The sequence below is a fragment of the Eriocheir sinensis genome, chromosome 8 (genome assembly GCF_024679095.1).
Source record: "Eriocheir sinensis breed Jianghai 21 chromosome 8, ASM2467909v1, whole genome shotgun sequence".
Classification (NCBI taxonomy): Eukaryota; Metazoa; Arthropoda; class Malacostraca; order Decapoda; family Varunidae; genus Eriocheir; species Eriocheir sinensis.
Genome location: NC_066516.1, coordinates 2,344,911 through 2,362,137, shown reverse-complemented (window position 1 = coordinate 2,362,137; position 17,227 = coordinate 2,344,911). Strand labels below are relative to the sequence as shown.

The 17,227-nt window shown below is 41.7% G+C and overlaps 1 protein-coding gene across 7 annotated transcripts in view; it reads right to left on the bottom strand.

The window, feature by feature from the left end:
- Positions 1 to 1,302: 1,302 nt before the first annotated feature.
- The window catches only part of LOC126995370 (pyridoxine/pyridoxamine 5'-phosphate oxidase-like), a 50,037-nt gene continuing 34,112 nt past the window's right edge, over positions 1,303 to 17,227 (bottom strand). For 2 of the 7 annotated variants that reach the window (XM_050854866.1, XM_050854871.1), the window contains 5 exons: positions 17,026 to 17,097; positions 15,307 to 15,360; positions 13,483 to 13,593; positions 5,715 to 5,809; positions 1,303 to 2,037 (listed from right to left, as the gene is read on the bottom strand). In XM_050854866.1, coding sequence (XP_050710823.1) covers positions 1,872 to 2,037; positions 5,715 to 5,809; positions 13,483 to 13,593; positions 15,307 to 15,360; positions 17,026 to 17,097 — 498 coding nt within the window. In that variant the 3' untranslated portion in view covers positions 1,303 to 1,871. The other 5 variants (XM_050854869.1, XM_050854867.1, XM_050854870.1 and 2 more) reach the window with 5 other exon arrangements.

Here is a 17,227-nt window from a genome sequence, read left to right as displayed (position 1 = left end):
TCTGTACTCCCTCCAGCCTACAACTTGAACTCTTTCAAGAGAAGAGTATCAGTTAAGACACCTCTCCTTCCAAAATTGACCTCTCTTCTGGCCTCTCATTTGTCTTCTTTCACTGGAGAGTACCTTGTGTTTTTCTATCTTTCTTTTTTCTTTTTTTCTTTTTTGACCTTGAGCTACCTCCCTTGCAGTAAAAAAAAACAAAGGAAATATATAATTACCTTTCGCCATTGTTTGATGATGGTGACTGGTAGCCTGAATGAGTGAATACAGATAGTGACAGTATGGGCATTTTGCAAGTGAGGAGGAGTCAGATGAGGGGAGAGAAGGAAGAGGCTGGATGAGCCAGCCCACTTGATGCAGATGCACATGCACCATCACATATATCCCACATGCAACCACACCAGTTCCCAAAATTTTAAAATAACCTCATTTGTAATAAATACAGATCTTATTATAATGGAGGTAGGCTTATGTCTGAAACCTATTTAACAAAATATTATGCCATGTCCCCAGTCCCTCCCCACAGCCTGCACCCTGTCAGCTGCCCTCTCTCACCAACCCATGTAACCTAACCCCTTGACTACAAGAAGACATCACCAAGCTACAGGAATGGAGCAAAAAGTGGCTGCCACAATTTAATGAAGAAAAATGTAAAGTCATGCACCTTGGGAGGGGATATCCAGCATACCAATTCCACATGGGAAACACTCCACTATCCAGCACAGTGGCAGAGAGACCTGGGAGTATATGATACCAGGCTACCAATGAAAGCCAAATCTGTGGCAATCGCAGCAGACGGGTTAAGCATGATGCCATTCAAACACAAAGTGATATTTTTTTTTCACCAGATGATGTCCTAAATGCTTATTCAAGTTTATATATATATATATATATATATATATATATATATATATATATATATATATATATATATATATATATATATAATATATCTATCTATATATATATATATATATATATATATATATATATATATATATATATATATATATATATATATATATATATAAAACGAACTGCAGTTGACTTTGCAATCTCAAAGTCACTAATACTGGTGGGCTGAAACCAGTTTTCAAATTATATTTGTGGAATTTATTTTCTTTTTACTTGTATTGTGACTTCCAATAATCTTTGGCAAATATATATTGGCAAAACATGTTTGGTCATGAATCTTATGAATCTATGAAGAGTGATCCTCACAAAGTTCATATATTCAGTGATGTGCCTCATTTGTGGTCAGAACTGCATGTTTTTGGGTGTGTGTGATTTTTCAGTAATCCATACTGTATTTTCATCTTTATTTAGAATAGCTGGTCAACATCATCAAAAATCACTACTACACCAAATTCTCCAGCTATCAACAATACACATCCTACCAGAAACTTTCTTCTCTATAATGGCACTCAAACCTACATTCAAGATTCCCTGTCAATCCTCCATAAGAAAATGACAAATTTCACACAGTTGCTCTTAATAAAGCAGCTTCTTAAGACTTACACAAACTGAAAAAAAAAAAAAATAAATAAATAAATAAAATAAATAAATAAATATATAAATATATATATATATATATATATATATATATATATATATATATATATATATATATATATATATATATATATATATATACGTATATATATGTCATTTCATATTGATATTACCTTCTGAAATGCCTTGTGATATTACATTATACATACGTAGGAGTAAATAAAATCTTTACTTTGTGAAAACAGAGAGTTCATACACAAAATCAAATAAGGAAGAGATACAAATCAGATGATCAAATTCAGTTATTGTGACTATAATGTACAGTGCAAACTCAAAATTTTAATTTACATCATATTTAACTATGGGGCAAGACGTTCATATACCCAGCCCTCTTCTCCAGTCTTAGTTAGATATTCATCTATAGTCTCATCCTTCGTTGGTATTCTGAATCGAATCCTGTCATGTATTCGATTGGTTTGTCCTTGCCAGAACTCTATGCTGTCAGGAACAAGCAGAAATCCTCCCCTGAAAATGCACAACTAGGTGATTATTTCTGCCATCATGAGTTGCTGCTGTTAAGTCTGGGGAGGAAGACAAGGTTGCTTGATAATAGCTTAATGCATAAGATTAGCTGGTGAAACTAAACTTGTGAGATAAAAGAACAGTGTCTAACATGATAAAAAGTTGAAAGATTTAAAATCTTCAATAATCAAAGTATATACAGATAATTAAAACAAAAAAATAAATGCTATGTAAGAAGAGACTAGCATTCCTGACTTTCATGGATCTAAAAAGGACAAAAAGCAAAGTTAAAAACTAATGTTTGTGAAACAAGTATGTGTGTAGGGAATAGAAAGTACAGCTTTGCAAAAGCGCAAAGTTTATAAAATGTTAGAATGCCATGTGAAGATTTAATGGACGACTAAATCTGTTATTTTTATGGATGGGGTCTTCAAGGGGATAATGACCTGAATGTAAAGATCAAAATGTAATATCTTGCATCTAATACATGCTGATATATAATATGTACTAGCATATAATATAAGCTGATTATACAGTTCTTACAGAAAAATTGGAGTTTTATATATGTATAAACAATGAATATATAGTCGAGTCAAGGCCTTACAGTGTATGCGGAAAGTATTGCACACTACTGCCGAAAATCTCCGAATTATGGTGAGGTAGGCTATCGTACAGTGGAGCCAATTTGCGCCATTTTTCTACGTCTTGTATTGCTGCCATGAGCGCGGGAAATGTGAGGGTATGTCTCTGGGCTGACACCTGACGGTTCTCGCCTCAGTGCTCAGTGAGCCGCCGTGGAAAGAGAGTGTACGACACTTTTTCCATTCCATAACGCCCTATAAACCTCTTTTTTCTCCCAGCCTTCCTTTTTTTATGCTACGGTATCTGCATGGCTCCAGCCAACCTCAGCATTGAAGAAAAGACCAGAATTTTGGCATGGAAGGCTGAAAATGTGCCAACAAAAGAAATTTCCAGACATACACAGCAACACGAAAGCACCATTCACAGCCTGATTGCAGCCGCTCGTACCCTCCCTCCAGACACCACACCTCTAAGAAACCAGCATCTGGGAGGCCATGAAAGACATCCAAGGCGACTGATGTCTTCATGAAGCGTGAGGCATAGACTTCACAATCTCTTGACGGGAAACGGGGCGCGGGGCCGATTCGCAGGGGGCCGATTTTCAAAAATTTAAAATTTAAATATTTTCAAAACCAAAGCAGCTAGCGACCTGAAACTAAAACAGGCACCTCTCTTAGGCATATATGAGTCTCCATGAGCAGCGGTATCAAAAAATTCAAAGTCGTTCCCTAATAAAATCCCGATTAATTGTTTTTTATATAAGTATAACAAAACTTAAAAAGGCTATAAAATCCTCAGATTTTACGCTAGATGCACAAACATCACCAAATGCAGAGATAATCACTTATATTTTCAGAATCAATAGCAATATTTAGCATATCTTATAAGTTTTTGCCCGAAATAGCTACTTATTTTTTTTTATTTAGTGCAATTTTTACGTAAGTTTTAACATCTAATAAATCACTTAATTTTCACATTAGAAACTTAATACTTGAGGAAAGCATGCAGAAACATCTTAATTTTACTCAACAAAAGCAAAATATTCATTTTCTATATACAATCACAACTTATTTTGGTTGAATTCGATGTCACTATTGCCGCAGCACGCCTTGCGGCTATCTGGCCCTCGTCCTGAACAATCACTTTAGCCTTTTGGCCTATGACTTGTGGGCCCCGGTCAGTTTCCTGGACTTGTACACGTCCCTGTTCCTCGCCGTCTCCTTCCTGCCCTCCTCGATACTGCTCCTCTTCCTGCCGGTCGGCTGCTTCAAGGCCTTGTTCTTCCTCGCTTCTGAGGTCACGTCCTTGGAGAAATTAGCACGAAACAGTTGAAGAGGGACCTGCTGATGTGCGGCAAGATGGTGTTGGCCAGGTTGTGCCCTCCTGGCACCTGTACCCCTGCAAGGTCGGGTCTGAGGCCGCCAGGAACTCCAGGAGGTGCCTGAACCCGTCCCTGTGGCGCATGGCAGGGAGAGGAACCTCAACCTGCGCTCCTTCTTGTCCTCCCTGCACATCAGGGAGTCCCACAGCGACATCCCGAAGGACGCCATGTGGGCCATTGGGAGATGGCCGCTTCAGGACCGCCTGCCCGTCTCCAGCTCTCCCTGTCGACCAGCTCGACCAGGGCGTCGAACATCACAGAGGGCGGGTCGCCCTCTCGAGCTCCACGGTAATCTTCATCTCCTCCTGCTGGGCAAGCTCCTGCTTGCAGCACTCGGCCACAGAGGAGTTGGCCTGGACCTTCCTGGCCAGGTAGCCGGCGTAGTTGCCGACCGCGGCGAGGAGCAACTCGTCCGTCGGGTCCGGCTGGTCGTCGGCCAGCTCCCTGGCAAGCTGGGCCAAGATCACCTCGTCGTCCTCCTTCTCCTCTGCCTTGGCCCGGTCCAGGTCGGCCTGCACGTCCCGGGTAGAACCCGACGAGCTTCAGCAAATGCAGGCGCTGGGCCAACCTGTTGCTCACCATGAAGTTCTGCACGCTCGTCCAGTTGTGGGGAAGGGTACAGAGACGATGAATAACTGTAGGTCCTTTACTTGGAGAGTAAACAGAGGCAGGACAGCGATAATCCTTTACAGAGGGGAAGTGCCCAGCTGACTGCGTGCCTAAGGCGAGTTAGGCGACGCTGAACTGAGCTGAGTTGCCATGTAGGCACTAACTAACGTACATTTCTTGTTTCCTAATACGTAAAACTGTGGACTTCACTATCCTACAGTTATCATTCATTTTACGTAAAGATTTCAACCTAAAGTTACGCAAATTTGCCATTTTTTACACAACGTTTTCAAAGTGCACGCATGGTGCTATTTTATATAAGTTACCTTGAATCCTCGACCAAATCACTCTAGAGACACTCCTGCCTGCTTGTATGCACTAAAACTTGAAGATTTCGTCCTGTTTCCACTTAAATTCGGAGTAAGAACGCAGAGTGTGTTTGAGTTGTCGCAGTGAAAGTCGCCATAACAATCGGCCCCTTACGCGAAGCCAGCGCGCCAAGACTGAAGAGATTTCCCGTCAACTAGTTGTGAAGTCTATGCGTGAGGTTATGAAGGATCCGTGTATTACAGCTTGTGAACTGAAGAAGTTGCACCCAGATCTGTTAGATGTCGCAGGGCAAACCATCCAGGAACGGCTACAAAAGGAGCTTGACCTACCAACATTCAGGCCGGCCGACAAACCCCTTCTTACAAAGCTGATGAGAAAGAAGATACTTGCATTTGCACGCAAATACAAGGAGTGGACTCCAGAGCAATGGAGGAATGTGCTTTTTAGTGAAGAAAGCAGCTTCAGATGCATCAGAACACGGCAAGGGAAAGTGAGGCGTCCCAAGAACTCCAACCGCTACTTGCCTCAGTACACAAGTAAAATTGTAAAACACCCTACCAGCTTAATGGTGTGGGGTGCATTTAGTGGTGATGGGGGGCATGGAGGGCTGTATTTCCTTCCTAAGGATGGAACGATGACAAGTGAACACTACATGCAAGTGTGGGGCGCGCGCAATAGTTTCCGCGGACACTGTAAAGTAAGGGTGGTTAGAATATCTGGAAACTTTCCTCATATTCCAAACAGTCAATCCAACAGCTACTACTTTTATATTACTTACCAACATTCAGGTTTAGGAATTGTTGTTTCTTCATCTTTGTATTTCTCTTGCAGCTGCTTATCCTTCTCTTCAAGAATATGACGGCCCAGAATCACCTGTAAAGCCTTTCATTTTATGAACTGAAATTTTTTTTTTCCCACATCTGGTTAATCTACACATCAACCTTGAAGCTCAAGTGAAGGACATAATTATGATAGTATAATAATATGCTTATTTATGCAATTCTTCTTTAAACTTTTCCATACATTTAACAAGAAAATAACTATATTAGTAGACACGCCAGTCTTCGTCGACAGACCGACTTCATCGGCTTGGCTGACGCCAGCCGATAAAGTCAGTCTGTCGGCAACCTACTATGGGCCGCCACTGGCAAAGGCCCGTGCTACACCCTTTTAGGAGGGAGAAACTCTTTAACAACAACTATAAAATACAAATGAGGGACTTTCAAAACTTGTGTGTAGGTAGAGGGTACCACTATACATTGTCTTTATCTGATGGAACAGCATAATACAGTAGGCACGCCTACTACGCGATTATAGGGGCGACACACTACGTCGTGTAGTAGGAATTTGCGTAGTAGAAATACAGTCATACCTTGGTTTACGAATGCCTTAGTTTATGAGTGTTTTTATTTACAAGCAAACAAAATTTTCATAAAATGCCTTGGTTTACAAGTGATGACTTAGTATACGAGCAACCTATTTGTACAATTTTTTTTTTTTTTAATTTGTCGCCACATCAAGGGTGGGTATACGGGCTATGTGGAGGCCGCCAGGGTCAAGCGCGTATGTCCCTCAAAAGAGGGACCACAGGCCCTTGCTGAATGACGGTTCATGAAAGGGAGGGGAGGATGTCAGTAGATCGGCTCTATTGGCTGACGTCAGCCTAGACGACGAAGTCGGTCTTTCGATGAGGAATGGCATGTCTCTTTGTACAAGTCAAAGACGTGAGCGTGGGTCCCCTTAGTTCGCCGCAAGACTTGAGTGCTCAAAGTGGAAAACAATGGGAATAGAGTCTCAGTTAGGGTTGCCCTCTTGAGCTAAAAAAAATAAGGAACGCAACATCACATTCTCCAATACAGAACGAATCCATATTATAAGGAACGGGTGGCATCCCTAAAATTTCTCTAGCCTGCCATGACTGACAGCAACTGCCCGCTGCTGGTGCAGGCAGGAGAAAGGGGGGAGGGACGTTACAACGCATATTTTACATGTACAGTACTGTCTCCAGGATTGTGAGCTTCAAGTTTGCGATTCACCGAATTTGCAATGGGGACCCAAAAAACTCAATTTTTATTGAAAACTGAAATTGCGATATGACCCAAACTTTGCGGGTGGCGAGCGTGAGAAAGTGGTGGTTTCCGCTCTAGTTAACGGGGTGGAGGGGGTCGTGACATCAGGGCGCACTGCGGCGTCATCACCACAACACTGTATTCTGCCGCCCACTGCCACTGTTCACCTCACCCTTGCGGTCCCACCCAACTAAGGATGGTTCAGTGAAACATCATCAACTCAGCCATGACGTCTCGTGTTCTATACTGTCATGGCAGTGACGTGCTCTGGAGACCCTCTCCAGCAAGAGTCTCATTTGAATCTTGGTTTTACTAAAGGATTTACACATCATATCATGAAGTGTGGTATTCTCTGAAACTTCAATCCAGTGGCGCCGTGGCCACACATGTGGGTCTCCAGTGACGTCTCTGTTTACATGTGACGTCACAAGCGCGGTGCATTGTGGGAAAAACAAATGCTTAGCGAGCTATCCTTTATACATCTCTCATCCTCCATCCCACATCGTTTGGGCCCTCAAAGCCCTGGTGTGGCGCTCTCCGTTCACTCCCGGTCCCCATCTGCCATCCGCGCTAAAGGCGGTGCGGTGGGGCAGCGGCAGGGATCCACGGCAGGGTTCAAGCAGCTCCGGTCACAGGCGGGACACGCTCATGTGGTGTGGCGCCAACGGCCTGGTGTGCTGTGGCTTGCATTTTGCAGTGGCGGTCAAGCCCTCTCACCACTTGTGCCGAGAGCTCAGACTGGCGTGTCTCCGGCTCTTCCGTGGAACGCACTAGGCTGCGTGGGCGCGGGGGCTCCAGCTCTCTCTATCGCCAGCTTTCGGCCTGGCATTTCAGATGAGATGTCGACGGTTTTCAATTTTCCCCATAAGAATAATGGTTCAAAGTTTGCAATTTCAATGTTTGCGACCCGCAACGTTGACCTATTTATCGCAAACTTGGAGACAGTACTGTATTTCAGGACGACCCTTGACAAACATAATTTTAGGGACTGGTTTTGTGGTTCACCAAAAAATGCACTCAATACAGTTTTAAAATACTGAATTTTATCTGCTTAACCCGTGGACTTCGGCTATGAGAAAGCCAAGAAGTGGCCGAGAAACGTCAACATTACACTGCATTTTGAGACCGAAAAGAGCATGAAACGTATATTAGAGTACTCCTCTCATAACCATAAAGCCGTTAAAAATCTTTACTTTTACTCAAACTCCATTCTTTTTGGGTGATGTTTGTTACAAAATAAACAGTCTCGTGACACGTGGCATCTAGCCGAGAGTCGCTTGTTGTCTACTTTAGAGAATTGATAAGTGATTACTGTATGGATAGCTAATTCAGTCTGCCATTACCTTGCAGCACCACCTATGATAAATAAGCCCACCTCAAGATGACTCACCCACCACAATGACCCAGGGCATGCATGGTGGGTTGCTCTATGTCGCCATCGCCTACAATTAGCTCGAATTAGGAGTTTTGAGCCAAGCCCGAAACGGGATCCGCCGTTTCAGCAGACTGACTCGCGGGAGCCCCAATAAGGGTCCGCCGAAGCCGCCAGGTTAACCATTCAGGCAGCCAAATACGGAACAAATGGCAATCCGTATTTTAAGGAAAGGGTGGCAGGAATCGTGCGCTCGTGTCTGATTGCATTTGTGCTTTGGTGTGCTATCTTTGTGTTTTCAGCACTACAGTGTGGGTTCTTTGTGCTTTAACAACATCCCCCAGAAAGATGGTTAAAAAGGATGGTGCTGCAAAGAAGAAAACAGGAACGGCGAATACTATGCTCGCAATAGGAATGGGGTGCGAACCTTGACAGCTTGTATGCCCTCCTCGACATGACTGACTCCTATTCAACTTTCATCTCGGATGATGTGTCAGGTTAACTTCACGTTGGTGGTCAAACGTAGTTCTGGTGCCTCGAGAAAAGGGAAACTGCGGCTGATAAACCCCGGTGTGAAGCTTACACCTCGAGCGTAGTTAGCGGTTGCGGGAGTCTCCATAACAACCGTAACACATTAATTCGTTTTTTATATTATTTATCATTGCTATTTGTTGGTAAAATTACTTTAATTCTGTATAAAATAACAAGTAAAATGATTTTTATATAAATATTTTTTTTGAGATATGGGACGCATTAACGGGATTCACATTAATTTCAATGGGGAAATTCGTTTTGGTTTATGAGTGTTTTGGTGTGTGAGCAAAATTCCGTAACAAATTAAACTCATAAACCAAGGTATGACTGTACATGTTCTTACGGTAAAAAATGGGATACGAGCTGCACTTGCCTGACTGATTGACATTTTTTGCAATGCTGCCTCCTTTGCCAAGTGCTGAATGGCCACATCCTCTCCACAAGACACCAAGAAGGCTCACATACTTATATGCACATATACTATATTTGACATAAACCGGACATAATGCCGTTCAAAAACTTAAAATAGACTGGCAATGAGGTGCCGTGGTTAGGTAGTGACAGTGAGGTGTACAGGGCAGTAGTGCTGGTAAACAAAGAAATGTATGAGATGCACCAAGTGCTTTCCTCAGTGCCCTCACATACGTTGTGTTTAATTTACATTTTCATCGGTTGTTTGTTTCTTTTTGTTTTGTCTGATTGACTGAAGTGTCGGCATGGTGTGGTGGTGGCGGTGGGACAGCACGGGCAGCAGCACTTGTAAACAAAGAAAGATATGAGGTGCGCTTTTGTTTTTATGTCTTGTTTTGTTTGTTTGATTGCGAAAAGTGCAGAATTTGCTGCCTTATCATCGAGCTGATGTAAAAGTAGCTATACAGGTTTCCAAGGATATTTGAATTATACTCATGCATTTTCATTAAGCACTTGTTTTGACTCTCAGCTTTATTTCTGATGTAAATAAAATTACAACAAATGTTGACAGGTAAGAGTTCAGGCACTTCAGGCACTGTTTACTTCATCTGAAGCTACTGGCATTTGACTATTGCAGTCACTGCACACATGGCAATGATACATTTAATCATTTATTTGGAAAATTTGTAGAGAATTCTCTTAAAGTCACTTTGTTCTTGACTGAGAAAATAGTTACTGATAGCTATTTCAGAAGTGAACCCTGGACTATCTGGGATTTTATGTGCCAAAATATATCAAAGTGTACTACTACCTAAAATAATGCTAACACAGTTGTAACATCTAAGTATGTAAGCCTGACTTCAATCCCTTTTGCATCAGCTTGATAAAAGAATAGTGAGCAGATGGAAATGCCAGGCTCTCCTTATTATGACCTTTTTTCAGGTAATAAAGAAACAATAAAGAACAATGTTTTCAGTTATGTTTCATAAAAATATATTTATCAGAATGGGGGATTATGGTACTCTGTCTCACAGTGTTTTAGAGAAGCAAAAGAGTGCTATTGTGCCATTCTTTCAGCATCAATAAGGAATAGATCACAATGCTGCCCTCTACCTATTCTCAGCATTAAAAGGTCCCTATGGTGTATATTTATTTTATAGCTTAAGATTATAATCCTAATAACACTAGATCTATCTACAGCTTAACAGTGCATAAGGGGGTCGGTCATTTTTTTACCATTTCCTTTATCTAAAGGGTTATTGTCATGATTCTTATACCAGAAGTAAGGGACACCATACACATAAGTTTTAGCACCCCCCCCCCCAAAAAAAAAGTCCATCACCTTTCTATTTTTTACCAATGAAATTATTTTTGGATTTTTTATTTTTTAAGAATACAATAGAGCCCCACTTAGTGTGAGATCAATTAGCGCGAACCGCAATTAGCGCGAGCCACCATCTACCAAGAAAAAAATTAATTAGCGCGAAAGCCTCAGTTAGCGCGAGCAGCTACCACGACTGAATTTTGAAAATTGCGCCAAGCCACCATGATGCGCGGCCTGCCTCACACCACAACATAGCCCCCCGCCACCACTTCCCACACGGTCCCAGTCTCTCATGCTCCCTAACGTCGTCCTACCCCCCCTGGCTCCCCTCGGAGGCTGCCCGCCTCACCTGCCGCCTCCTGCTGGGGGCTCACACTCCGTGTCCCGGCCCCACCGCCGTCTCCGCCGTCATCCTCGGGGCGTCGCCACGGGCGTGAGCTTCGCCGCGTCGGCCCCGCGGGGCGTCACTATTACCTGCCGCAGCGGGGCAGATGAGGCACCATTGACTGAGTGGCCACCATCACCGTAACACGCTCGATGATAACGAGTGCGATGTTGGCCTGGCGGGCATGACGCCCACACACGCCCACACCCTGACCGCCGAACCTTTGCTGGGGCCAAACTCTTATCACACCCACTTGCCGACACCTTGGGCCGCAAGAGTCACCATCACGGCTCGATAACTGATGACTGCGTATTTTGAGTAATTATCAAACCCAAAAGTCAGACCCTTGTGTGCCCCAAATAACTTTTTTCATATTGGTTACTTTATTCAATTAGCGCGACCGCGTTCATCCACATAATTCTCGTGCTAAATGGGGCTCTACTGTATTTCTCCTATAATAATTACTCTTCATGTATGAAATTATTATGGTATAAGTAACTTGTTTATACCATCAAAGTTACAGAAGAAAATTTTACTGAAAATCATTAGCTTACAGAATATAAATTTTCAAACTTTCAGTCATCACCTCCCTTAGGAATGAAATAAAAATTCAGACATAAATCCACCATAATTCAGTCACTTCGTAAACGACCGAATCTTACAAGTCTAAGCATGATCCTACTATTTGTTTCATTGAAATTGGTTGAAAAATGATAGAAAATTAGAGTACAAATGTACATAACTTACATTTTGAGATATGGTCAGATATAGATTTGAATACGTAATATTCAAGCATAGCGAAGTGATACCTTGGCACTGATCCCTTTATTTATTATCTATGATATATAAAAATTTATATTTTCATGTTCAGTCATATATTTTGATGTCCAGGCATAAAATATTCTGTCTACAAGGCTCCTGGTCACCCCCTGCCTCAATTTAAGGTGGGATATTATCTCACAAAGGAGGGGGGGGGGGGAAGATTGCTCCCTCTTGCAAGAGGGAGCACGGGCCTTTGCCAAAGGCGGCCCGTAGCAGGGAGCCGACAGACCGACTCTATCGGCGATCGAAATCTAGCCGACCAAGTCGGTCTGTCGACGAGGACTGGCATGTCTCTGGCCCACAAAGGAGGGGTGTCATAGCTGCCAAGCTATTCATTGTCACATACGTCACCTCTTTCTTCTTTTCCTTGATATTCTTGGGGTTCTGCTTCTTTTTGACATTGCTTCTTCTTTGACTTTGTTTTCATTGGATTTTAAGGGGAGCATCCACCATATCTTTAATTATTAGCATATGATCCTGATTATATTCATGTGAAATGTATGCTTATGGTGAAGTAATAAACGCTTACTTTCAGATCTATAAGTCGATACATAATAGCAGGAAAAAATCAAATGTAATTTTGCTGCAAGAAATTTGCTTTGTTGTATCCAAAATTGTAGTTGAGGATGGTGATTTGGGAAACAAATCTGATCCTTGATGCTCCAGCAAACTATATCTTCTGACATCTCTCCCAAATCTTTGAATGGAAGCTTTCATTTGCATTCCGAGTAAACCCTGAACACTTGCACCACTTCTGTCTTCGACTATGACCACTGGGTCCTTTGCTGTCCTTTTCTATTGTTTTATTTTCTTTCTTGCATCTGCAAGCTGCTTTGAAACTTTTTGACTGCCATCCTATTCTCAGAAATGGCAGAAACAGCGTGGTAGCTTGGTACTAGGCACATGCCTAAGGAGTGTGACAGGAGACCAAGGCAGCCCAGCCTCCCTTTACCAAGCTCAAACAGGCACTGAGAATATGTGTGTGAACCTGTGTGTAGAGAAGGATAGGAGCCAGATATCACTAAAAAAGAAGCAGTTTCTTGAAAATAATTGTAATAATCGATGTAATACATGCTCAATACATACCATAAGGTCAAGTTTGATGCAAGGGGGTCTAATTATATGGTAATGTCAATAAGAAAAAAAAACTGATGTAAATTTTTTATGAAAATATGTATAGACTCAAAGGGCATATGCAGTTGAGGAATAATTTTCTCAATTTTTCCCTTTCTGATCGATTTTCATAGAGTTTCGTCTAGATGACCCCCTTACATGCTTAACCCTTTCCATCCGTGACGCAGACATCGGTGTCACAGTATAGAAAGGGTCAAGAGGAAATGAAAGAGGATTAATCCTCTTCTAAATCTCTCAATCCTCCTCTAAATTCCTCTTAATCCTCTTCCAGTTCCTCTTAAAATGTATAGAAGAGGATTAAGAGGAAATGGAAGAGGATTAAGAGGTTTAGAAGAGGACTAACCCTTTCCATACGGTGACGCCGTCAGATGCCCGTCGGACGCCGACGTCGGCGTCGCCAGAGTGAAGGGGTTAAAGGCCCCAAGGCTACATGCAGATTAGCATATGCCCCTAACTTTACCTTTAAGTATAGCTAATTTTAATACTAGTGCCCACCTGACTCTGAGGGCTGACACAAGCTCCTATCTGGCTGCTGCGAGGTCGTGAGTTGAAGTATTCTGTGGATTGTTGGTTCCCTAATTTCTCCACTCGACCATCAACACGCACCTGTTGAAGCATTTAATGTAAATACCAATCTTACTGCTTACTTCCCACTTTCCTCATCCATCCATATGTTCATTAAATTTTCCTTTATGTAATGAAAGCATTGTTCATTTAACTCATTGGGAGAGCAAAGTAACCCATGTTTTACCATATGAGTAAAAACATTATAGAATTTGACTGGATAAAGTGACTGAGCATGATGAGTGTTAGGAGTGGAGAGAGGCAAAGGGAGACAGTAGACAGGATTGTGATCCACTCATTTATGGCCAGGTGATCATTAATGAACACAACACAAATAGCAAGTTGGGCCTTGCTATTTGTGGCCTTGCCATTTGCCAATTCATTTGCCTATTCCCAGACTTTAGAAGAAATTGACAAAAAAAAAGCACAGGAGTATATATCTTTCACTTTTACTGCATTTTTACATAAATTGAGAAAAAAAATAATAATAGATCACAAATCACTGCTCCCACACAGAGGTCAAAAGAAGTATCAAAACTATGGTAAGTTTACATTGGGGAAGTATTTTGACATTCCTTTTAACAACAAATCATGTAAAATCTCCATGCAAGTATCCAACGCACACAGTCATTCCATTCCCTCACACTGAGCAATAATCTGTTGTAAGGAACACTGAACTCTTGCATCTGAACTCAGCAAAATATTGCCTTCCAATGCAATAAACAGACTTCTTTTAACATCTATTCAGTTCAGTTGATAATTATTAATTACTTGATGCAGCCATTTTTTATTTAATAATTGATAATTCTCTCTAATTTTACCTTCCACTAACACTCTCCACTTTGGCTCATATTTATGCAAACCCATTAACCCCTGAAGGGCGGGGGTGTATGGTGAAATCAGTTTTCTCCATAATGTTCTAATATTTTCCCAAAAAATGGTCAGTTTCCATGATCAATATCGTGAAGGCTCTGCCTGAGCCAAGAGCTTTAATTTCACGGCCATTTCCTTTGTCCATCCTCCCTCTTCAGTCTGCTACAAACCCGAAGTCTCTACATTATGTGATATTTTTGTGGTGGCGTGATGAAGTACACTAATTTTCACCTTGCTGCAGGCCTGTGCTCACAGCACTGCATTTTGAGTGGGTGGCGGGGGTTGGCGAGCCGCCCTCACCCTCCTCGCCCTCCTTACTGAGCACCCAGGACCCGCTGCAAAGTCCCTTCATTCCTCTGTATTCTGAAATTGATGTCCCTGAAGGGTGCTAGGATACATCCTCAGGGACCTCAGAATCACTTCCACCATTACCGTAATAAGGTTGATCTAAAGAATGGCCACCAATGCTAGGTTGCACTATAACGGGGCTAAGCCTTCCTGTGAGTCAAGGGTTTGGAGTCACTGGCCATGGAATCTCAGGCGTGGAATCAGACAAGGAAGAACCAAAAAACACTCCTCCAGCCATTGTTACAGTCATGGGAATACTGAACGTGGTACGTATGAGTTGTGTGGCAGCCGAGGAATGATGCTGACCCATAAATCCCTGTGCAAACTTAAAAATTACGACGGAAAAAGGCAGAGCGGGAAATCCCGTCACCCGCCCTCTGCATGGGATTGGAAAAAAAAAACCCTGCCCTTTAGGGGTTAATAAATACATGACTGAGTCATGGTGACACCCATTGAAAAAAACATTTTTATCAAAATTACACCTCAAATACTACTCTCACACAAGTTTATATAAAATAGAACCCTGCAACTTACAGATCTCATGAGGGACTCCCAGTAAAAGCAAAGGCTAGCCTGAGGGTTTTCATCCTGTAAGAGAGTAAGACATTCAAAAATTGCTGCACGATAAAGCATAATTATTGAGGAGTCAGCTAAGGCAGTGGACAGAGATTTACATAACTTTAAATTTTGTCAGTAACCTTCATAGAATTACTGGTTTACCATAACATGTAGACTGTTAGACCATTCCCATTCCACAATCTTTGCTGACTACATGAAAACTTACTGATTAAGAAGGCAACACAAACAACAATGAGCACCTGTTCAGAATTATGATGAATTTTTATGCTCTGTGTTAGGTACATTTAGATTCTCCTCAGCAACAAGCTGCATCACCATCTTAGAGACTATGCATAGTACAGGGAGTCATGAACCATTTATGTAGCTTCTTAAATCTGTGACTGTTTGTGGTGGAATGTTATTTCAAGTGTATGCTTTTGCTTAGAATGCATAATTTCTAACATCAAGCAGTATCACAATCTAAAACTAATATCATGAGTGAAAACCTTGTGGGGAAATGTCAATTTGCCACTCACTTTTTACCTATATTTACCTAAACTAAAGAATATACTAATAAGAGGTTGGGTGACATTTCAGCAATAAAGACACCAGCAAGTGATCAGAACATGAGAACCCTAAGCCTTACTGATGTGTCACATCACTCACCACCTGCTTGCCCACCTACCATGTCACTCCTCCAAATTATACAATAATCCTGAGACACAACCTCTCCCAATAAACCTGAAAGCCTTCTTAAAGACAATACTGCAACTAGTATTTTATTCTGAAACTCCTGAAGCATTTAACTTCCAGCTAACATAATTTACTCACATTATCATTTATATGCTGAGACAAGCCAATGCCACACCTTTAACTGTCTAAGAACACCATCTAAGCACCTCTCAGGTATCCTCATGGTATCAAAGCCAAGTTAAGCCACAAGACCACTGCTATAAAAATCACCAGCTTTAAGAAAAGGTTCATTACCTACCACCCCAAAGTGCCTTGTTACCTGAAAACCCATATTGACTTTCTCTTCTCCTGAGCTCAGTAAATGAATTACTTTCTGTTGACCAAACTTCCTATATGGAGCCAACAACCCCTCAAGTAGATTATGCAAATATGAATAAGTGTGGTAACAGTGACTTAGTTGAGCATTCTACCTTCCATTGCCTATTTTAAGAGCTTAGCAGATGGTCAAAGAGAACTCATCAAATGTCAAAATGTTCAAATTATCTACCATAGCAAAAGCTGTAGTGCACTGAAGAGGAAAATGTTTAATTACAGTGCTAGCAACTGTGTACACTGTGAAGCACATATGACACTCTAAGCAAATACACTGTACTGCATTATGTCACCAGAAAAAAGTATATTATATATGTATAAAATTTGCAAAGGGTATTGCCATGTTATATTTTTCATATATCAAACTGCCAAGCCCAGAGGTGAGTAATTGTTTCTTCTCTCAATATTTATATATGTTTCCCTCTAAATAGTACAGACATGGATGAGACTTTGAGCAGAGGGTAAATGAAGCCAAAATCCCTTTACAATGTTCAGTGACAGACAGTCTTTCACACCATGATAGTTCAAATCCGAGGCAAGCACACTAATTATATTGTATTAATGTATATGCAATTCTTGGAACAGGAGCTCATTGACATTTTTGTTGATATATATTATGTCAGCTATTACCTGCCTTGACCATGATTTCTTCTCCCCATTGTAAGACCAATAGAAAACTATACTTGCATATGGATTTTCTCCCTGAAATCAAACAAAATAGTTGAGTAATTCTTACAAGTAATGGCAGTGATGCCTATGACTCTTGACTATCCAGTGTCCTGTGTTCCTTCGGGAATGAGCACTGCTCTAGCCTGCCAGCTCCAGGGGCCCC